The sequence below is a fragment of the Anser cygnoides genome, chromosome 8 (genome assembly GCF_040182565.1).
Source record: "Anser cygnoides isolate HZ-2024a breed goose chromosome 8, Taihu_goose_T2T_genome, whole genome shotgun sequence".
Lineage (NCBI taxonomy): Eukaryota > Metazoa > Chordata > Aves > Anseriformes > Anatidae > Anser > Anser cygnoides.
In genome coordinates this window covers 8331129-8354607 of record NC_089880.1, presented here as the reverse complement: position 1 = coordinate 8354607, position 23479 = coordinate 8331129, and the positions used below count along the sequence as shown (strand labels likewise).

Genomic DNA, 23479 nt, shown 5'->3' with positions numbered 1-23479 from the left:
AAAGTACGAGAGAACAGCCTGATCAAACCCAACCTCAAGTGGGCAGATTCCAGAAACAGACTTTGCTTCTCCTTCAGCATGACAAAACTCATGTAATCTCTAAAAGATGTCTCCTAAATTGAGATACTCCCTCAAATTTACCATGGATATAATATAATTTGAAGACATTAAGCTGATTTTGACTGTTTACAAAGAATTTCTTAGATATGTTTAAAATATACTCTGTAATACAAGGTCATACCTTAATAATAAAGGTATGACCTTGTAATAAAGGTCATACATAGATGGGTTAAAAAAATATAAAAACACCATTTTTTTGTGTATGTAAGCAATAGTAAAAAATGCCTAAACAGAACCCCAGTCGTAGGCAACCTTCAAATGCTTGAACATCTATTCTTGGTCATTCCAAAAGTACTTAATTTCCTTAGTTACTGCATTAATGAGTATTCTCATCCTATTTAGCTTATTTTGCAGTCTAGCAGAGTCAATACTAGGTCAGTATATAATGATCTGTAATGAGCTGCTATCTACAACTGTTGAGACCAGACATGATTACTGCAGGTGAGCTTGCCATTTTCTTCACATTTTACTGTTCTTTATTAAAATGTCTGGTGGTGAGCAGAATGTTCCATTTTAGCTGCATCTTCTGTACCGTATCAACCAGGAATGATCATAGTCAGTTCTTAGAAAATGTTGTTACTAGCTTACTAGAACTGATAGCATTTGTCATGGAATTGTATGGCCATAAAACAAAGGACCATTCATTTAGCCACTGGCTAGAACAAATTCCTCTTCTTGAATAAAGAATAGAGAGGGACAGAACTGAAAAAGGCCATGTGTTATTTATTTTACACTGTTATTACCAAAAGAGTTAGGAGGCACCTAACAGCAGCTATCGAGAACAAGCTAGAGAAATAAAGAGAAAATCAAATCACTGTCCCCAGAATGACAGACAAATCTTTATCTGTGTGCTAACCCAAAGGCACTCTGTCTGGCAAAATACTTTGTACTTCCGTTGGTACTCTTCAAGCAACTTTACCACTGCGAATGCACTCTTAGTATGTATGTGTACTTCCCTCCACCCCTTTCTCCTGTGCTTTTGCATCATATGTGTTTCCTTCCTTAGAGTGAGAATAAGTCTTGCTCCCATGCATGCACATTGTTTCCAAACCCAGTGTATCAAGTCTCCAGTAGTACTAGGTTCTAATTAACACTTTCATTGCAAGCATATTATTCTTTTCATTTCAATGTATGATTTCCAAAATGCCTGTTTTATCATCATGTACTGAAGTGAGACAAGTCAATATCTATAATAAACACAAAGGGATTTTGGCCACTTACCAAGTGAAGATAAGACACAGTAAGGTGGATATTAAAATGAGGACTTGGTTAAACATTGCAGACTGTGTACGTTGGATGGCTCTGTGAAGATCATTCTACATTAATGGAAAATAGCTGTTATTTTTGGCTTTGAATTAATAAATATGAACTGATTCTATATAGTGGAATTATATAGTGCCCTGATAAAATACACTCATTCAAATGCACTTAGAATTTGCTGATCGCATAGAAGAGTGCAAAAGAGACAGCTGTAATTTAGTGAATATTTAACTAGTTCTTCGTTCATCCTGAAACAATTTTGATACTTTTGATACTATTTCAAGCTGCCTCAAGGTTTGTCTGCTCATATCTAGCTTACAAATTACAGGCTGCAAGGACCAATTAAGGCATAGCACTTGAGTTCCCTGTATATGAATAGAGTAGCAAAAGAACCAGACATTCTAACTTTGCCTCACTGGCACAGTAGCAATTTATGCTAATTTGAGATTCCACTTGACATCATTTTTTTTTTCTAATTTTGATGGAGAATGCAGCTTTAGCAATGTTTGACCATTTGTATAATATAACTACAGATCTGGTTAGCTTCCTAACAAAGTTGGACAGTGGACTGCAATGCCAAAATCCCACTAAAGACAACATACTAAGAAAATAGAAAGTATGAATGAGTTATTTTCTTTGTCATACTTACAATCATATTCTCCAAAGCGTGCTTTGCCAGCCAACAATTTAAAAATACAGGAATAAACAGGTTTCTTAGGACTGGCCAGAAAATCTGAAGGAAAAATTAACAAATTCATTAAAAGTTTCCTATTCAAGAAACTAGCAGCAATGAAACACTCAGTAAAAAAAAAATCTTATTAATGTGTTTCTAGTATAAGGCCTTAAAGAACACTTTCTTTTTGATGAACTGTATATTAAACAATATGGTAAAATACAGAAAATCAGTTTCCAGTGCAGACACAAGAGATTCTTAGATTTTTATGTTTAGATGGTTTATTTTGTTGATTGCACTGTAATCTGAGTTTGGGGTCTTTGGGTTTTTTTGCCCCCTTTTGGGGAGAAAGTGTTATGTATTGTTTTAATTTAAGTAGAAAACTGCCTTCTTCTTCTTGTTGACTAATGTTGAATCCCATAGGAACAGATCTAACATCCACACAAGACTGACTTTTACTTCAATAAAAATTAAGAGTACTTGTGCAGCTATAAAAGTGTAATGTGCAAATGTATTAATTCAAATAGGTTTACCGTGATGATGAAAGGGACAGCATTTATTATTTCAAGTAGGAAGGGTATTCTCAGAATTTGTTCCCAGATATTTCCCTTCAAAGAAAAAGAAAGAAATATATATATGTATATATATATAAACACAGTAAGTTTACGTGTAAGTCTGATAAGGAACATATGCAATATTCCAACGCCATATATGGAGTCTCTCCTAGTAGCTGAATTTCAGGAGGATGATTTGTCTCACGGATGTAAACACACACGTAAAATGTGAATAGAATATAGGACACTATGGCCTAACTATTTTTCTTACTGTTTATCATAATTTACCTCACGTGTATACTTTTTAAATCTGTATTTTTACTACAGCAGTTCCCTGCTTCCATATGACCATATTTCCTTGCTATGACCTAGTTAGTAAGACAGCTCAAATGAAGAATTCTAATTCCATTAACTAGTCAACTCATTCTCTCAGCTAATGAAGAGCTTCATGAAATTAAGTTTTCAATTTTTTCAAAGAATAATGTTTCTGTTTCCTTCTATTGCATTTTTAGGTACCTTGGAATCCTACACAGAGATCCTGTGACTGCTTTTTTTCTTCTTCCAAGGTTGGCTTACTTTTATTTTTACATGACACTAACACAGATAAGGAGATACGCCTCCTGTCCTACAGAATTTATCTTTTTAATAATTCTAGTTTTTCACTGAATCTTCATACAAGTAATGGCCTAGCCTGCTGGCAAATTCTACCTGCAATTATTTATACTTAGAAGACTCTAAATCTCTAAAATTCTGCATTGCAATGCTTTAGCTGTTTTGTGTTGTTTGTTTTTTTTTAGCTTCTGATTGCACCAAAGTTTTTCTCACTTTAGTACTTACTATTTACGACTGCCTAAAAACTAGAGACAAAGCTCCAGTGCAGTATAAGAATTGTATAGACACATATGCAAAAGATGTGTCCTACTCTGAAAATTTTTGTTTTGATTATCCTTAATCAAAAGGACAAGTGACTGCCCTATAATCGAAATTAACATTTATGTAGAATGATAAGCCACATCACTGTACAGCCTTCTGATAGAATCTCAGGGCAGAATATAAAGTAAAAGAGGAGTATAAATGTTTTGTTTTCCAAAAGAAAAATACCAGCTCGTTTTCTCTTAATCTTATTTCATTAGCTTCTGCATGTTAGTCAGTCACGGAGGTCTGCATGTTTCTCTTTATTAATTCCAATCCTACTATTAAGATAGTAAGATACTAATTAAATAAGTATTAAAACGAGGAATGCAGTTAAGTTAGGAAAATATACCTGTACTCTATAGTGAGTCCTTCCATCCTTTGCATTTATTCTCTTTTACCTTTACTTTGTATCCTCTAATTCCCAACTGGTTTGGAGAGAGACGTAAGGGAGACAGTCTAGTGTTTAATATTTGAATTATAACTACAAGATCAAAATTCTATATTTTTGCCACAAACACTTCATTTCAGGGCACACTTTTTGGACCTTGATTGTGCTTACATGAAATCAGAGGTCTTCCCACATAATTCAAAGAAAGTAGTACAGATCTCCTAATCTTTACCACTAGCTGCAGAATGGGAATACCATCTTTTCCACATATGGGCAGTGATTGTAAATGATTAGATGTTTGGATGAAAATCCATATATTTAAGAAATAAGGTATTTAAAATTAAGTGACTTACAGGTTTTCTAACTCTGTATATTAACAGTCCATCATAGGCAATGCAATAACAATGCAGCATATGCAGTTATAATATTGCAATAATTTTCCAATACAGCATCATATTTTCAGTTGCAATTATATATTAATCTTTCCTGTTAAAATAACCATCTGATATAGCAAATTAAAATTAAGCTGCATTGTATATAACATTCTTTTTCTACTTCTATTTTTCCCTTTTGCATCTAGAAACCATTGTACCTGTGGTGCAGAGATTATTTTCTTCCATGTAATTGTAACTGCTGGCAGTTAAGACATATGTGAATAATCTTTAATATTTTGTGTGATAAGCAGCCCTACACGGAGAACTGAAGTTATGAGACTCTAAACTGATTTTTAATTGTAGGAATAATAAAATGAAATTTGATTTTCAAATTTCGTACCTACTAACAACTGACCCATTCTGTGTTTTTGCTAATTTCCTCATTTTTAATGTTAAGAGCTATCTTTTCTGCCTTCTCAAAAAGAAGCATCACATAATTTACTTCTGCAGGCAAAATGCCTGTGACAATGTGCTCTAGGGACGTAGCGATGCTTGCCGTTTTAAGGTTCTAGCTCCCACATACAAGTACATCATGTCTTCTGCAAAATTGCCTCTTGTAGTGAGAGTGCACAGTACTTATACAAGCAGCTAAGACTACTTGTGCACAAGTGATATAGGAGGATTGTCCAACTATTGCTATAAGTTTTGGCAATGAACATTTCTAATGTAGACATTTTTCAGAATTCTGGCCAAGGGCAAACCTTCATGTAATGTCTTAAGCTGTGAGAATATAGATTGTAATCCATTCTTTCTTGGATCTAAGTGTTCAGCGGTGCAATACAGTGCTATGTTCTTTGCCTTTCTCACCATATAAAAGGAATAAAACATGCAAATTCACTGTATCTTTGTAGCGTGACATACTATTATGTCCTCAATATTCTGCAGGTTGAATCACATCTTAGGTCACCATCCAAGCATCAGAACGGTAAATTATTTGGAGTATTCTCTTAAATGACTGCTTTATTTATTTCACAGATTATCTGTGAAATCCTAGCAATGTGTGTTTTTTTCTTCCTCCTTGTCCTATGACCTGTGTCTAAATTCTAATAGCTTTGGAAATGGTAGCATGAAATAAGTAGTCTGTCACAGATTTACAAACACCAAGACTCCTGCAGTCTTCCTGTCTGTGTGGAAAGGCCTTACAGCATCTGAAATAACAGCCTTTCTGGCTTACTGAGACTGCTGTAAAACTGGGGTAAATGTCTCTATCATGATGTTTCCAGATTTTAAGCACCAGGACAGGAATAAAGGGAAGGAGGTGTTTGCATTGGTAGATTGCCTAACCGCATTTCAGTACTATTATTCTTCCTTATATTAGTCTTATTCCCTTATGGAGAGTAGAAATATCGCCACCCTAATATTGCCTCAACTTCTGTGACAGGTATGTGCGGCAACTCAGGACAGTACAGCTTTATACCCATTGTACAATAATAAGTAACTTCTCATTGGAGCTGAGTTCCAAATATTTCTCTCATCTTCCGTACTCATTGAAATTGGTGCATACCACAAGCACAGGGGATAGGGATCAAATGCTGACTACTAAATTCAGGAACTGTATAAATTGCAATTGCTCATCATGTTTTGGCACTAGATGTGTTAATTTAATTTGGATTGTTTCTGCCTACAATTGATTTGCATTTGTAAACCGCAACACCTAAATAGCATATACTGCTTACAAGGATTAAGAAGAACATTTTTTAGCTAGTAGACAGTTTTAAGGCTCTCAGCATTATCGGGCACTAAGGAAAACATTTATGCCTTGATAAGTACACTAAAATACCATTCTGTAACTTCAGTGGCTCTTATAGCTATTGAATGGCAGTAATGCAGAAATAAAAAAACAGTGTTCCAAGATATTTTCAGCTTTGTAAACCAAGTCTTTTTGCATTAAATTTTATACATTATTTTAATCTTTTTTTTTTCCCTGGATAGTCAAAATGCTAAAACTCACTAGGATATCAGTTAACAAAATTAATTAATTACACGATGAAAATCCTATAAATATATTAGGAGAATGTAACTATCTAAGGAGAATGAAATACGAAAGTATATTTTATTCCCATTCTTTTATCAGAGGATTTCAAGGCCTAATGCCATCAGAGAGATAGATGACATAAATATGTAGGTACCTAGTTAATTGTAAAAAATAAAATAAAATAAAAAATACTGCCTTGGCCTAAGCCTTTGTTGTGTAGTTTTAGAAGCCTGAAATATAAGTTACAGATATTGAGTAGGTACAGATTTGATATCAATGAGAATCACGTGTCCACTGTATTAAGAACTCAAAACAGATATAAAACTGTGCACTTGAAAATTGGTATCCAAAATCCAAAATTTTCAAATGACAACGTGTCAGTGAACAAAGTTAAAAAATGGAAATTCAATTACTGACTTCCACTTTCTAGCTATTTACCATTTGCCTATCAACTTGGGAAACAAGAACAGGGCTGCCTGTCCTCTGTATCCTGTCTTCTATATGTGTATTTTTCTCAAACTTTTACTAGTATATCAATGTGGACTCAAACGCAGGCACGTGAATATCATATTGAAATATTTAACTCAGTTACTTTTTGTTTTAATATGATTTTCATTGGAACTTTTACTGCAGTTTTGTGGTCTACTGTTAGTATGTATATTAATAACATCAAAAGGAATGTTTCAGAAAACTGACACTTTCTTAGCATCTCTCTCTTATTAGGGGCTGTGTCCCAGTGTTGGTAACACTGTACTGATTTGAAAAAAGCAGCACACACTCTTGCTTTGGATTCAGTGGGGATGCAAGTCAGGCAACTAAAGTACTTACCTTGTAGCTTAGGTAACTCAGCAGCAGTGTTTCAAAGAGACTTATTAAAGCCACTGAAACCTTAAGAGAAGAGAGAAAATATTTATATTAATACTGGCTTCTACAGAATATGACATAAAATATCACACTGAAAAGGATAAGATAATATAAAAGTGTTTCCATGCATCCTCTGAATTCATCTCAGCTAACAGAATTTAGCATGAAGCTTAAATACTCCTTTTTCTGACTAAAGCATAGGCTGTGACTTGAGTCCCGTTGCTCTTTTCCAACGTAACACAGAATCACAGAATGGCTTGGGTTGGAATGGACCTTAAATATGATCTAGTTCCAAACTCCCACCATAGGCAGGGACACCTCCCACTAGACCCAAGCCCCATCCAGTCTGGCCTTGAACACTTCCAGGGATGGGGCATCCACAGCTTGTCTGGGCAATCTGTTCCAGTGCCTCATCTCCCTCTGAGTGAAGAATTTCCTCCTGAGTGAAGAATCTCCCCTCTTTTAGTTTAAAACCATTCCCTCTTGTCTTGTCATTGTCTACCCAAGCAAAAAGTTGCTCTCCATCATTTTTATAAGCCCCCCTTAAGCACTGAAAAGCTGCAATGAGGTCTCCTGGGAGCCTTTTCTTCTTCAGGCTGAACATCCCCAGCTCTCTCAGTCGCCTTTCCATGGCTTATAGGGAGCCCAGCACACAGTCAGCCAGTGTTTCTCCAAATAAGTAACACATCTTTATATACAATCATGTTGTTTCTCAAATAAAAATAAATCTTTTTTTTTTAAACTCTCATATATATCCTACTGTGAATGCATGTGTATATACACATGCATACATAGACACATTTATATAAATTCTGATATTAATTAAATAAAATTATTAGAATAAGATTATAATCATAAGCAATTAAATTCCTCGGTATTTTTTAATTCAATTGAATAGAGCAATCTGAGTGTCTAGGTCAAACTTTGTTTATTCAAACTGCATATTTTAAGCAAGGAATTGAAAGGTACTTTCATCAAGGGATTCTTTAGTAAAATAGTATATTGCACAGGGGTACAAATCACTACAGTGGCATTGCACTAAGCATAGTGCAAGAATATAATGGTATAAATATTCTAGAAGCTTACAGAATTCTTAGTAGTAAAATGCACTTCATAAGGAGAACTCCCACAAATGGTTTTAAAGTATTGGAGAAAGTGCAAATAATGTAATGTAGTATTTTATATACTCCATAAATCATGATTTTTAATAAATATTAGCTCAGTTTTAAGAGACATTAAGCACTTGAAAGTCCTATTATTTTTAGTTAGGTGGTTACATTTCCAAGAGAAGCAACAAGGTAGTTTTGCCTATTTTAGAGAAAAACAAATGCAACAAAAAAGTCAGTACACCAGAAGACAAAATTACTAAACTGTAATATAATACAGATGAAGTATGGAAATCTTTTTCACTTTACATTACATCTTATAGGCAGGTTTGGTTGTTGTTTTTTTGTTTGTTGTTTTTTTCCTGAAGTGAATTAAAAACGTGAATTCTGAAATGTTTCTTCAAGGTAACAAATGTAGATTATTATGGACCAGGCTATGGAGCAATCATGAAAACATTCTTCCCCTTTCTCAATTACCAGTAAAATAATCATATAAATGTTTTTTCACCCCTTAGAAAGAAAGGACAATTGTGACAGCTTCTGCATTGAATGGTAAGAACACTTGACTACAGTGCTGTCCATGAGCAAAAAAAAAGTTTCGAACGCGAGCAGGCTCCAGGACACTGAGAATTGAACCAAGTACTTCAAAAGATCTCCAAGACCCACAAAGGACTGATGTAATGCATTTTTTGTAACATACACCTCTAAACATATGGCTTCTATATTATGAAGTAACCTTAACTTTTTAGTGTATTTAACATGAAAGCCCTGGAAACACGTCATAGAATGCTAGTCATAAGCGATTATGAAATTTAAACTCATCATTATAACGAATATTTACTACTAGACTCAACAGAGTTAGATAATTCTAAGAGAAAAGGCTATCCCAATTCTACAATATTTTGCTATAAGCTTTAATACTTTATAAATATATTGTAAAGGCATATAAATTTAAATCAGCTCAGATCAGCTCATCTTTACATTATGCATTTGTTGTATTTGTAATCAAGTAGATTTCTTTAACATTAAGTTTTCCACGTATCCTTTAACATCACTAAAATGCTGTAAATCAGTATTGCCTATAGTTATTAAATGAAATTAGTTAAATTGGCCATTTACATATTACCTGTAATCCCCATAAAGGCAAACTTCGATTCACCCAAATAATAGGAGACCTGTTCATTACAGCACAAAAATACAAAAATAAACAAAAGCTGGTTAACGTTTCGAAAAATTGTATGTCAATGGAAATTACAGCAACCTTATACTTAAAATCTCAATAATTAAATCAGTAGCTATCTGAGTATTGTCCTTCTTTGTCTTTCTAATCCAGAGCCAGTCACAAAGTTCACATAGGAATAATCCAACACCCAGTAACATCAAAGTATTTTACTGTCTTCAGTGGCTGCTAGTTCATCTCCTATGATTCTAGAAATAATATATCAATCAATTTGAGGTTTTGATTCTAGAGATGCAGAGGAATAATGACCTGTTCCAGGAAAAAGAAATTTGGCAATTTTTACATTTGAATTTTTTGTTATCATCTCTATAATGGTATAAATGGTAACTATGTCATAGGAACCGTCATATCTTGGAAAAATCTTATGTTGTTTTAGTATTTACTAAACCCAATAATACTTGATAGAGCTCTACTGAAATCTGGCACCCTTAATGGCACAGTAAGTTACTGTTAGTCATTTACTCTTAGTCGTCATTTTTTTTCTAAATAATAAGGGTGTTTTTTGTTGTTTTTTTTTAAGGGTGTTTTTGTGTTTTGTTTTGTTTTTCAGCAAGATATAAGCATTGCAGGAAGTCAGATCTTGCAACAGCATCCAATCCAACAGTTCAGTCACACAATCAGAGAAATAATTAGATTTTAAAACTCAATTTTGAATATGCAGGAACTTGAAAATGCTTGAGAGTTATGGAAATGTCACCATTATTTGTTAAAATATCACCATTCAAGACAGAATTGTATTTGTCTTCCTGCTCCCCTCCCCTTCCCACTATTATGTGGACTTCTGGTTTTCTTTTTCAAACTAGGCACTCACCAATCAATTGTTCCAGGTGTGTAGTTTTGATTGGAACAACCCCGGTTTAATTCCTTACTGATAGTTGTCATCACATCCATGGAAAGTTCATTTTCATTAGCACATATACATGAGAACACAATCATAAAAATATATGAGGGAAAAGCATATTAGTTACATTGTTAACAGTGTTCTGTAATATACATGCAATAGTTTATAACACTAGACAATGGATATAGACATTTAAAAATAACATTTTTTTAAAAAGTAGTTCTGTATGTCTTCTGTATCCATAGATAAAGACTATAAAGCATTTTAGGTTACATCTTTTAAAGACATTTTCAGACATGATCCAATTCAAAAACAATATAACAAAGTATGCTTTCAAAACCTGAGCTAAGTATACAATAGATATTAAAGATCTAGACATACTAGAAACCCTATCACACAGGTCACACAGGTTGGCATAGAAAGAGCACATACACTCGCCATACTCTCAGCAACAAAGATTGCATCCAGCTACTCTTCATAACCTCTTGTGAGGAGTTGAGGTGGGCTGGGGTTTCATGAAGCAGTAATTTGAGTAAGAAATTACCGAAGGCTGGTGACCTTGATGTAAAGAAATAAAATAAAATAAAAAATAAAAGCTGCTATGTACATATGATGTTCTCTTTCCTTGAATTGCTGGTACAAATCCTTCCTTCTAACAGTCATGTAAGGATGTGGGAAAATATTTTTGTGAAAATGATGGTAAATATCCTTGTTTGTCCCTGGCAAGCAAGGTCAGCAAAAAAGAAAGGAATCTGTGGACCACAGGTAAGTAATAGTGGTATTTTTACCGACTATGAGCGAGACAGATGCTAAATGGTGTCCATTAATAAGGACACTTTATGTTGTAAGCATTTCTCTGTACATCTGCTGTGCCTGAAGGAGTAAATTAAAGACACTAACTTGTGCTAGGATTTCTGAGACAGGCAATAAATCTGTAGGGAGAGTTTGTGATGAAAAACATTCCTCCCAGAATTGTCACTTTAAAGTCAACCTCTTTGACACAGTGTCACAGACTGTGACACAGTGTCTAGAAAGGAATTATGGTTTTTTTTCACAGCAATTGTAAAAATGCATTATGGCAGTAGTTCAGGTAGGTATCAAGCCCTTGGGATCTACATAGGTAAAACCATTGACAAAATGGGGTACTATTTGGGCACAGGGTTTGTTTGTCTGGTATAACTACTAAGGCTGGTTCTTGGTGAGCATGTAGAAGTGACTTACCTGATACTTTTCAGCCAGACAAGTGTTATATACACAGAACAAACTAACTAGTCTATTAAATGTACCACAACACAATACAATGGAGTAATATATCAAATACACTCTCTGGCTGGTGACTTATCAAACATTTAGACTCGAGGAACAAATACATTAGGAAATGCCTGGAGAATTAAGCAACCTGCAAGCTGCAGAAAGATCTCTGCATATGAACACAAAAGTATCAAAGTATACCTGCCAGTGGCAGAAGTGATGATGTTCTAATCCATTCTACATAGCCAGCCATAACATTGCTGTGTAAAACACTCATTTGGGCTCACTACAGTTCCCAGAATAAGACAATATAAGCAGCTTCTTCATGCCAGAAACTATTAGTCACAAAAACATCTGAACTATAGGTTTCTTTTTCACTAGAAAATTGCATTACTTTAAATTGGATCCATGATGTCCAATTTTACTTTCTGTTATCCAATTGTGCTTCAAACTTCAACACCAAGTGCATTATTTATTCAAAACCAGAAGAATAATGTAATTGTTTCAATTTCTACAAAATCCCTTCTGTAGCCACAAATATTTTTAAATATATATATATAAATATATATATATCTTTCAGTGCTTGGATTTGACATTTTTTTGCAAAAGCTGTATTTGTAGCAAACTGCACATGAATTAATACCGCTCTTCTGTACTGTTATGAGGCATTATAAAGTATTGCTCCCTGTGCAGACTTCTCAACTTAATGCCCAAATATCTCCCTCGTTTCACATTACGTCTTTTAAAATCCTGAATTTTTACTGCTTTTCACTGTAGAATAGCAAATAATGTCAAGTTTAAAATCCTACATAGTGATTTTATTTTATGAAAATTTGTTTGCATATTTCTGTCAAAGTATTAAATGCAGTAACTTGAACAATCTTTTGAGAGTTGTCTCTGAAGATCATGATCAACTTACATCAGTGGCTACCAGATACATACAACATCACACTGACAACACATACTCTGAAATAACATGCTAAGAGAGGACAATTGACTACATTGTTCAATGATTGACATATTAGTCACAAGAAAAACCAGCAAGACCTGATCAGGATTACATAGGACTGTGGAGACTGTGTGTCCCTGCCCCAGGAAGTCACTGTGATCTTTGCAATTTTTTGCTAATGTGGTCCCTATTTGATTGCTATGGCCTATTGAGAATATTAAAACTCCATTTTGGCAAACTCATTCTTACTGAAAGTTTAGGGAGTTTACGTACAGGCACATGAGACAGGCAGCAGTGTCCACCAGGCACAAGCAGGTAAGTTAATAAAATAGTGGTGCTTATTAGCATTCACAATTTAAAAGATTCAGTATATCCAGGATACAAATACAACTGAAATACAGGATTGCAAGATCATTTCTTCTATAATTGTTGATTGATTGTATAAAACATGAAAAAAAGCATATCGAATGACCCATATAGAATATCATACTGCCAATTGTAGGTATGCAAAAAATCATCCATTAGAATGACAGAACATGAGCATATAATCTACCTTAGGTCTCCCTCTCTTCTAAGTGTTTAGAGAAAGTAGAGGGCTATAAAATTATCATCAATATCATTTGCATGAAAGCTCAGTTTCATGCATTTTTTTGCTTGTCTGCAAAATCTGGGGTTTTAAGTAAGACAGCTAACTTTCTAATATTTGTATCATAGATAAGTCAGAACCATATATGATAAACTATCTTATTTACAAATAACATTGAAAGGACTTTCCATTCAGGTGTCTGAGAACAACTGCAGAGCAACATACATATTTTTTGGCAGGAGCCTTAATAAACTACTGAAAAACTACTACTGATTAGTTGTTTCTCTGCCAGCTGATGCACCAGAAGGAAACTGCTATATAAGGACATGTCCAAGAAGAATGGTGGTTCTTAACAGCTCTAAACCATTCCAGCTATTGTGGATACTAGTTCCTCCTAACTCCTGTCCTACGTTTTATAACAACAAAACAAATAATACATGTCTTGTAGATGTATTCTCTGGAAAACCTTTCTTTATTCCCTCCAAAGTACTGTTCCTCATTCATCTGCCCATTTTTTTCCTGGCTTGGTTCTCCCCGCTTTTCACCTATGAGCCACTGTTCTGTACAGATCCTAAAAGTACTGTTACAGTACTGTTGCATAAACTAGTATTCAGGTGTCTGTAATTTCATTTTTTTATATAAATCAAAACACAAATATCATACACAAAAATGTTATGTAGTAATAAAACCGAAAGATACGTTTGCACAACTATGTGTTTTGCACCGTATCTGCACAAATAGCCAGTATTATTTTATCAGTGAAATTAAAATATATTATTGTATTATTTCCATTCAAAATGTAAGACTAGTTTTATAATTCATTCACAATATCTGGAAGACATAAAACTAAATCCCTGTTGGCAGGATACCAAACATTTATTCATACAACTAATTTATTTCATGTAAGTTAAGCAGTCATTTGAGAGGACAAATAACAAAACAAATATTACCATCCGTGTCCTTGTGTTGGATCATCTAGAAGCACACGAATTATGTATAAGAAACAGCTTAGCAGCTTGAGAGAAAAATTGAATAATCGTATTCTCAGGCCTATTAAAAGAAAAAGAAAATACAGAAATTCAGACTATATTTTCACTCACTTTTAAGGTAGAACTAAAAGGAAGTAGAATAGCCATGCTGCAAAGGTCTAGTCACCCACTAACCTGTCCCTGATATTGGCCTTTGGCATATCATACAGAAGAACGTAGCAATATGCCTGTATACATAAAGTACCCCTTTCTAGCTTGCAGAAATCTCTGGGTTAAGTTTTGGTCTGTTCAATGTGAAGATCTATTCAGTCATTTGTTTCAAAGCTATCCTATGATATTCATCTTTCCTGAGGCCATTCTTTGGATCTTTTGTAGCTTTACGAATTTATTCTCAAAAGGGGAACCAGAAGGGCCTATAATATTTGACATGCAAGATACAGTAACATGAAGAAGAGATACTTTCAACCATAGGCAGAGGGTACCCAATGGCAAATATTTAAATATCTGAAAGTCTTCATGCAGTAGCCTCTCATACAGAATATATAAATACTCTCCTAACATAAAATATTATGTTTTAGTTATTTAACATTGAAGTTGCATAATTACGCATCAAAGAATCAGGACACATGAAAGTCGTGTTGAATGCACAACTTGGAATGCATCAACAGCTTGTTCTATGGACCAGGTGAATAGTGAAATGTCCTAGCTGATAGGTCTCAAATACTAAATGCTATCACAAAATATTACAGTATATCTCACAAACATAGGTCTACTACACAGAAACAGGATTCCTTCCAAGGGATCCACTTGGATTGTTGGTTCTATCACATGGGCATTTTAATTCAGTGCTAATTGTTGCCATTGTCTATTACAATGAAACTTAACTGTATTTTAATCAGGTTTTGCAATCATTAGAGTATTAGAGTTTAAATCCTCGGTCTTGTTATTAAGTTTATTAGTCTTAAATATAAATATTTACCAGTGTAAATATTTGCATCTAACTCTTGCTTTTAAGTTTTCATTCACTAATTAAGTTAAAACTGTTGGTTGACTAAGGTTAAATGGGGGCAGGCAACCTTAAGAGCTATTTTTTTTCAGTCATGTCAACCAAGAGTCCAATTCCATGCAGTTGAACCCTTCTGTCCAAAGCAGAACATCACTGATTGACTGGGTCTCACACAGATCTGATTTCATTTGTACCTAGTCACAGTAAAGATTAGATCTCTTATTGTTGTGTTGCAAACATGTTAGCAGGCCTGCTGGACTTGATGTAACTATTTCTATGGTTTGAGAACTATAGGTTTAGTGTGCATATCCAAATCTGTATGCATACATGCTCTTTTAAAGAAATAATTACCTTATGGTTTTGTTACAAACTTTTTCACTTCACTCTGCCCTCTGTTCAAAATGTACACCTTACAGACAGGACTGGAAAATTACCCTTTTTACCTCCTAGTTCCATTTCCATTAAAACAAGAAAAACAGCAAATCACAGGAAAATAAAGACTAGATTCTTAACTATTCTACCATGCAATTGCTAAAAGAAACCTTAAAATTTATTACATAACACTGTTTATTAATTTAACTGTGAAGCTGCAATTATCGCACAAAAACTGGATGGACTTTTACAGCATCTCATCATCTGTAAACTAGGGGTTAAAATTCTGTGCCTATGTCTTGACCATGAGAAGTCCCACAGCTGTTATTGGTAATGAGGTTTGTGAACATTAACCTAAGTGATTCCTGCTGTCTTATCAAGCCTAATTAGCCACAGACTATTTATTCCCCAAAGCTGAGCGAAGAGAATGAAATAGTAAATGTATTAAGGGGCTGTAGAAGATAGGTAAGTGTGTTGTTATTGCTATTATTTTGCTAGGAAGTACCCAGTACTTTTTTTTGGCTATGCTAGAATCTTTCTCATATGTTTTTTGACCTGTTGGTGAAGAAAATGTAAATTGTTTGTCTGCATTAACAATTTTGTGCAGTCTGCTAAAGTTACTGGTTACTGCAACAATGAGGTAATTATAATAACAGATTTTGCAAAAACAAAATAACAAAAACACTGGATTTCTTTGCCCTGCCCATATTGTGTTACCTAGCTTTGTTAGATAAGTTCAAAGGTCTTTCACTTGTTTCTTCTTTTCTTAGCTCTGTAAATATTAAACTTGGTCTTAAATGCTTCTTTTCTATGTTGATGATGTGCCAAGTTCTACTAATTGTTTGAAATCATATGTTGGTTTCAATGCCAAAAGAAAATGGTGCTTTTCTGATTGAAAACTAAATCAATGCATGGGACCTATGCTCCTGGCTGCTGCCTTAAACTCTCATGTTTTGTTCCTAAGAGAGCTAAAACTACTTACATATTCAATATTAAAATTTCCCAGATCTATTCCAGTCTATATTTAAGTGCTTCAGGCTCTGGATGTCTCAACAGGAATGGCTGTTTCCCACAGAATAAGGCAAGGTTTTTGCACCACATATGGTTTCCATGTAAGGGCTCTTGTCAGAGTAGACAAAGTATGTATTATCATGGACTGGGTTATACTGACAAGGTGATAAGATAGTCTTGTACAATAGGCCTATCAGCCTGGGTCAGGCATTACAATATTAATGCGGAAGAACAGACCAAGTATATCCTCTGTTTCAAAAAAACACTAGGTCTGTATGTGTCAGCCTCTAGAAATCGGATGTGTTGTCAGAGGGTGTGTATTCAGTCACTACTGCTAAATCTGTAATAACAAGCGTGCATACTAAATAAGTATTCTCTGGTCAAAATACTCTATAACCTCTTAATGTAGGGGTGACACCTGTGAATTGGAAGAAATGTGTTTATTCCACTATTATGGAGTTCTAAGATTTCAAATCAGGGAAGGGGTGGGCTGTCATGGTATTAGCTAAAGGGCTGGACTTTAACTTTTCATTGCTTACTATCTTACAAGGAAAGTATTTTGTATTGCTGTTTGTTGGTTGACTATTTTGGTCCTCTATTTTACGTGCTGTCAGTGGAGCAACATGGTCTGCTTGACTTAATTTCTTTTTTCCCCATTTCCAGCCAGACTGTTCAAGTAGCAGGGTCATTTGCACGGAATCTCTATTTTGACGTTGGTGTCTGAAACTTGTATTCAGCTACATCAATCATATACTGTTATGAATTGTTTAATGAGATTATAATTTCACCGTGTGCCTGTAACCATAGCGACAGATGCTTTGTCTTCTTCAAAAGAAGAAATTGATAATAATGGCTCAAAGTCTGTTTGTTTTGGGAAATAGTTATGACTACATCAAATGTTAATGTTTCCTCCTCAGTTTGAAGAAGTATCTGTTATCTTTCTCGCCAGCAGTTCTAAGTATAGACTGATACATCATACTTAATCAGTACTGACTGTAACTTTGATTTTTGTTTATTATATTTTCTTGACGCTTCCCTTACAAGCATTTTCAGAGATTAATCCTCCAATTTAGAGACCTGATCTAAATCAAAGCACAAGTGACAGGGACAGCAGCTGAAGATTTTACCATCACCTTCTATTATTCCCTCCTTGCAGGTCTTTTACGTACGTTTTAGTTTTTAGCAAAATCATCTCACTAGCAGTTGGCTTTAGGAGTTGGATCAAAGTATACTGTTAATAATTCATATCCTGATGATGGTTATCTGTCTTATTCCTTCTCCACTGAATTGAAATTTCACTTATCTTTTCCCTTTGAGACTTATTTTAAGCTGTGTGTGATCTCAGCAAGTGCAAGCAAGTCTTACAAGTGTGTTTTATTTGTGACTGACCAACACCTTTTTAAAATGCATTATGTGTATTGTTTGAACTTTGATTATAAACTTGTTTGCAGAAAGAGTGGGTGGTAGCTAGGCTGACATTAGATTTTAGTTATTATTTTACTGGTGTATAAAAATGCCTTCAAAATTGGAATAATGATTGAAACAGTTGATATTTCATGCTACCGGTCTTTTTATGACCAAATAAATTAGTATTCTATTGAAAATTAATATAAATTCTAGAGTAATATCACCAGACCAAATGATATTACTTCTTGTTTCTGACCTAAACCTACCTGAAGTCTTGAGGATTAGTGAAAAGTGTTTAACTAAATCAAACTCCAAATGTTCACTATACTATCTAAAAATTTGAGGAAAATGTGTCAGCAGAATCAGCAACAATGGGAATTAGATGTCTAGTAAGTGAAAGAAGGCTTTCAGTGTTTTCACTGAATACTAAGATCTAAAGGGTGATGTTTTTATATTTGAAAATATAAATGATTTTATTTCATACAAACTTCCATATTATTCCTCTTCCATAGTCCATACTTCTCCAATCATAACCTAGGAGAGATGTCCCAGTGTAATAACTTAGGATGACTCTTTTAAAGTGCTTAGCCAGAAGGGTAAGCACTTGCCAAAGTAATTAGCAAATTAACTAATCAATTAACTTCAGGTTTCATTTTGTGCTGCTGTCAACTTATATTTTTAAATGTACAGTCTTCAGTTCTGCCATCAAAATAAGCATTTTTTAATCCTGTTAAGATCTAAGTGTGGGGGGGGAATTATTGACCTTATCTCAAGCAAGTAGGTATTGAGAACCTTCCTATCTTATCAGTGAGAAGAGTTTTACAATAAGTCAGCTCTTAATTTTATAGATGTTCTTACTAAGTAAACAGGAGTGCACCAAATCTGTTTTATGGACTAATTCAGGGAACAAAAAGAAAGCTATTTACTGCTTACTGCATCTCTGGCCAGGAGTAATATTTTCTTTTCCTAGTTCAGAATGTTTTTCCTTTTATCTCTTACTCCATTACATGCTATATCAACTACCTCAAAAGTTGAAGACTATAAACATATAAACTACTTGAGACTAAAAGTCACAGGGCAAAAAGTAGAGTAGAAACAAAACCATTGGAGAAGTCATAGTGCAATTAATTACACTTAAAATGTAAATTTAATATAACTTAATAATCCCTAACTGAGCAAAAGTTCATTTTTTGGAGAAAAAAAAGCTTTTTTTAAACAGAGTATGAAATCGTTCTTTATGTATCTCCTTTGTTTTGTTATGTGCATGCTGAGATTTTGTACAGAGACTTTCCATATCGGCCAAAATATAACAGAGCTCTAACCTATGCTAATGCAGAATTACTTAAGTTAAAATTCTTCACTAGAAAACAAACCTACCAACCAAATCTAGGTAAATATATAACAATGTGGTTAAAACCAAACAAATAAGCTACCCTATGACCTATCTGAAGTACAGAAATGAAGATACTTAAAGGTTACCCACAGCACTTGCTAGGAGAGGTAGCCCTCTGCTTTCTATGTTATATGAGTACCTGAGTTAAGGTGACTTTTCCCCTATGCTGTCTTTGTAAGTTGAAAAAAAAAAGTAAATATTCAAATAAAGACTTTTCCCATCCCTAAGTTAATGAACCTCCAACAGGTTTGTTAGACTTGATTCTCCAGATAGAAATCTGCAAATAATTTCAAAGATGAAATTCAAAATGTCAGTTTTACAGTACAATACTTCTTTGAGGGGGGCTTAGTATAATATTTTGCTTATCTCAATTTGAAAGTTAAAGAAGCCAGTAAAAAGATCATGTCTTGTGATTTTAAACTATCATTTATTTAATACTAGGTCTTATAAATAGATCTTGTGGTCTGTCTTTTTTTTATAAAAAAAAGATCTGCATCTAGTTTCTCCAATGTTTCTTAAAAACTGTGACACTGAGAAAGTCAAGTTCATTCCTTCTTCCTTTCTGTCCTTTTGCAAACACAATGCCGTGGAGCCATCTTGAAGACCATGAAGATCACAAAGCATTCTTGTTATTTTAAAAAACTTGTATAAGTTGTGTAAAAATACCTACAAAACTGCTTTAATTTTAGTTCTTTACAGGTGTAGGGTAAAGGGAGGTGGTCAATCATTTTACACAGATAAGAATCAAGTTCAGCTACTGCTCTTCTCAGTTGTGAACTTACTGGTTTAATGAAGATTTGATAACATATACAATGTTTTATCCCTGTTGAATCAGCTGCACGGATGGATGAATGTCTTAGTTTTTCTTCTATGATAGCTTATGAATTTAAGTGCATATGTCACTGAAGATATATAGTTAAATCAGACTAAAAAGCTACTACTTTCAGGAAAACTGAGAATTTGGTATATCTTTCCCACAGTTTGACTTCCAAATCATTTTTTTGTACAAAAAAGATTTGATATTTATTTAGGAATACTTAATACTATTATACACTTCTGCAGAAGCACCTATCTTTTTGCTTTCTTCTCCAACACTTTGGAAGTTCTATTTCTTAAACATAAGGTCAGGACATGTTAATAAGCACTGCAACAAAAAAGCACTACAAATTAGTCAGTTTGATCATGATACACCAATAAAATCACATCCCTATAAATATTTGATCCTACAAAATAAGTTTTTTTTAAGTTTTAGATAATACTTTTGTGTGTATTATGGAAATCAATTAAAATGTACTCCTTTGGGGGGGGAAAAATTAGCTCAGAAGAAAACTAATGATAATTTTGCTGTTGCTTTTAATGGAATTGGACTCTACCCGAAGTATCGCAATTATATTTTATAGAAATTAATCCAACTGCTTACTTGATCTTTGGTTTTTGATGAAGAAGAGCTTTAGTCTCTCTTTAAATGTATTTTCATTCATATAGAATTCAACTTGCACCCTGAAATATAAAAGGAAGGATTAGAATTGAATATGAAAGGCAATAAATTTTTTTTTCAAAATAACTTTCCTTAATAATCTCTTTCTGTATGACTGGAGGAACAAAAGGTGTTCAGCCAAAAGCTTACTGAGATTTGAATGGTTAATATTAAGACTAAAATTGAAACAAAAGTATCTAGTTTATCCTCTTCACATGCAGAATCATTTTCAAAGTATTTGAATGCTCTACACTGAAAAATCAGACACTTCTGTTTTTTGAATTTTCACTGGAAGCTTATTTCATTGATGTTCAGGTTAAACCATCTGAATTTAATTCTTTCTCTAAAGTTAGCATTGTAATGATTTCTTCTTTTCCTATCTGCTTCACATCTTCACTAAGCATTCATGCCTCTGTTAAATGTTTGCTAGTTTCAAATGTTCAGATGCTCCTGTACCATGCAAACCACCTTCTGAATTTCATTGGTTTTTGTCACAACAAAATTGAGACCTGAAAGCAAGACCATAATGCAGTCATCTGATGCTGTACAGCAAGCAGTTCCTCCTGATTTTGCTAAAGCAATGGTAACGTTTTTCCTCTATTTCCCCCCAACTTGCCAGGATCCTGTTCATGTCTCTGTCCCTCAGTTCAGTCTGAGCATAACCTATGCAATAGCTCTCAAATGGGAAGGCAGAACAGTGTTGTAGATGTGAGCAAGGGGAAAAAAGTGTACATTAACTGTACAGAGAAACTTAGGCCATTCCAGAGTTGTGCAGGTGCACTGCTTCCTCTAAGATGAGTGCAGCGTTAACTCCATTTTCACTGAAGTCCCTGCTACATTGAATTAGCTGGACCTCCCTCACAAATCCTACTTCTCCAGTGGAGAATGCCCATTCACTTCACCCCAAAACAATTTCTGTGCCTCTTTGAGAAGCCAGTCAGTTTGAGAACTGCTGTACTCTGTCTGAAGTGACATCGCAGAAGCAAATGGGAATTCCACTGCTTCCTATTCAAAGGATGCCAAAAAAAAAGCTTATTTCTAAGCATTTATGTATATTGAAACTATGTTCTGTAACTTAGAAAATTTAAAATTTATTTATGTGAAATAACGTTTGATAGAGTTAAGAGCGTATCATAGGATTTACCAGCTTTCCTGCTCTAACTGGCTCTACCCCTTCTGAGGTAAGATCTGTAAGCAGTTGGAAATAAAGAGAAGAAATGCACCTGTCTTCCCCTTCTTAAACTAAGAGTAGCCACAACTATGTATTTAGAATAGCTTAGGCATATAGGAATGTCCTAGAGTCCCACCAGTCTAGAGGAAAAGTCCATCAGATAATGAACAGCTTGTTACTGGGTTTTTGTTTATTGGGGTTAGACACAAATGGAATGTTATGTTGCTCAAGACTGCAGGAGGCACTGGCATTAACAGAAGTGCAGGTTAGGCTGTCTGTAATCTTAAGGAAAGTTAAAGAAGCATGTCCAGGTGTTAATTAGTAGGTGAACAAGTTGGGGGGGGGGAGGGGCTGAGCTCTGCTTCAGTTTTTTCTGCACATTTCCCAAAGTACTCACTGTCAGTGTGTTACTGTGACAGTTTTGGTGGGAAACATTTCTTTCCCATGACTTGGCAACTGCAACATAAGTGTATATACTTAATCTTCAAGGATGTGTTTCAGTAGGTAAACAAAGTGGCACAAGCTATTGAAGTGAGAGATGTTATTTAAAAGCAGCACAGTATTGGTTATCTTTTTACACTAATCTTTGATTTTTAGCTAAGAAAATTAGTTGTCACTTACCATGAAAGAACAACAACTTAACAGAAAGCCATGATTTAATGATATCGAGGGAAGAGGATGTGGGAGCTAATCACCCTCCTATAGCTATGGTTAGGAGCTGCTCTGCTAGCCCTCCAGCAGCTGTCTGCTTCCACCTCACTTTCCCTAGCAACCAGAGCTTGCAGCAGGCTGGGATTCCACCCTGCAGCAGTTTCCATGGCAAAATGCATCACAAATGCTGCTAATGCCATTCCTATGGTTCAACTCCTCCTTCCCCTGGTTGTTTGTTTTGTGGCTTTTGTTGTTTTTTTAACTTCAGTAAAAACTGTGCTGACCTATATTTGCAGGAAATACCTTATCACACACATAATCACTATGTAATTTCATAATACTCTGGCTACTGGACAGAGAATATTTCACTTAGTAAACAGCAACCTTTAAGAAACAAAGTAAAACCAAGAATAATTGGCTGAAGTAGCCACTGGCAGGGATAAGGATGGAAATTGCTGGATACTGTTCTTTTTCAATATTCTGCTTTTTAGTTTTGGGGAGAATGCTCGTTGTACTTCAATCATTGTTGTGTTCTTCAAATGAATAATTGTTTACCCCAAATATTTGCTCTCTTCTCTCTTATTCCTGCTCTGAAGTATAACATAGAAAATGAGTGTTTCAGGAACAGAATGTAAATAAGTTCTTATCTTTGCCTGCAATGTTACGATCACCTATTATTATTAGGGAAGAGCTTGCACAAGCTTTTTCTGCACTCATTATGCATTAGTTAGGATGTTTCATTGCAATATGTTCATATAAAACATGGTTATTCTGTTGCAGCAGAAACACTAGTTAGAATTTGGTTCCAAGCAAATGGAACTGGTGATTCTGCTGTTGATGAAATGG

At 34.5% G+C, this 23479-nt stretch overlaps 1 protein-coding gene and 1 long non-coding RNA gene across 18 annotated transcripts in view; one reads left to right on the top strand and one right to left on the bottom strand.

The window, feature by feature from the left end:
• Positions 1 to 9124, top strand: part of LOC106041592 (uncharacterized) — a 259478-nt gene extending 250354 nt beyond the window's left edge. For 3 of the 4 annotated variants that reach the window (XR_010833072.1, XR_010833073.1, XR_010833070.1), the window contains 2 exons: positions 3120 to 3173; positions 8805 to 9124. This is a non-coding gene — a long non-coding RNA (uncharacterized lncRNA). Of the gene's footprint in view, positions 1 to 3119; positions 3174 to 5229; positions 5270 to 8804 lie in introns of those variants that run through there. The other variant, XR_010833071.1, reaches the window with a different exon arrangement.
• KCNT2 (potassium sodium-activated channel subfamily T member 2) overlaps positions 1 to 23479 on the bottom strand; it is a 147299-nt gene that overhangs the window by 93985 nt on the left and 29835 nt on the right. For 13 of the 14 annotated variants that reach the window (XR_010833067.1, XR_010833068.1, XR_010833069.1 and 10 more), the window contains 8 exons: positions 20755 to 20834; positions 14107 to 14206; positions 10341 to 10397; positions 9416 to 9464; positions 7148 to 7207; positions 2587 to 2661; positions 2030 to 2113; positions 1342 to 1436 (listed from right to left, as the gene is read on the bottom strand). Coding sequence is in view for 11 of the 14 variants with exons in the window: in XM_048053619.2 (XP_047909576.1) it covers positions 1342 to 1436; positions 2030 to 2113; positions 2587 to 2661; positions 7148 to 7207; positions 9416 to 9464; positions 10341 to 10397; positions 14107 to 14206; positions 20755 to 20834 (600 nt within the window). In the remaining 3 variants the exon portion in view is untranslated. Of the gene's footprint in view, positions 1 to 1341; positions 1437 to 2029; positions 2114 to 2586; positions 2662 to 7147; positions 7208 to 9415; positions 9465 to 10340; positions 10398 to 14106; positions 14207 to 20754; positions 20835 to 22603; positions 23335 to 23479 lie in introns of those variants that run through there. The other variant, XM_048053622.2, reaches the window with a different exon arrangement.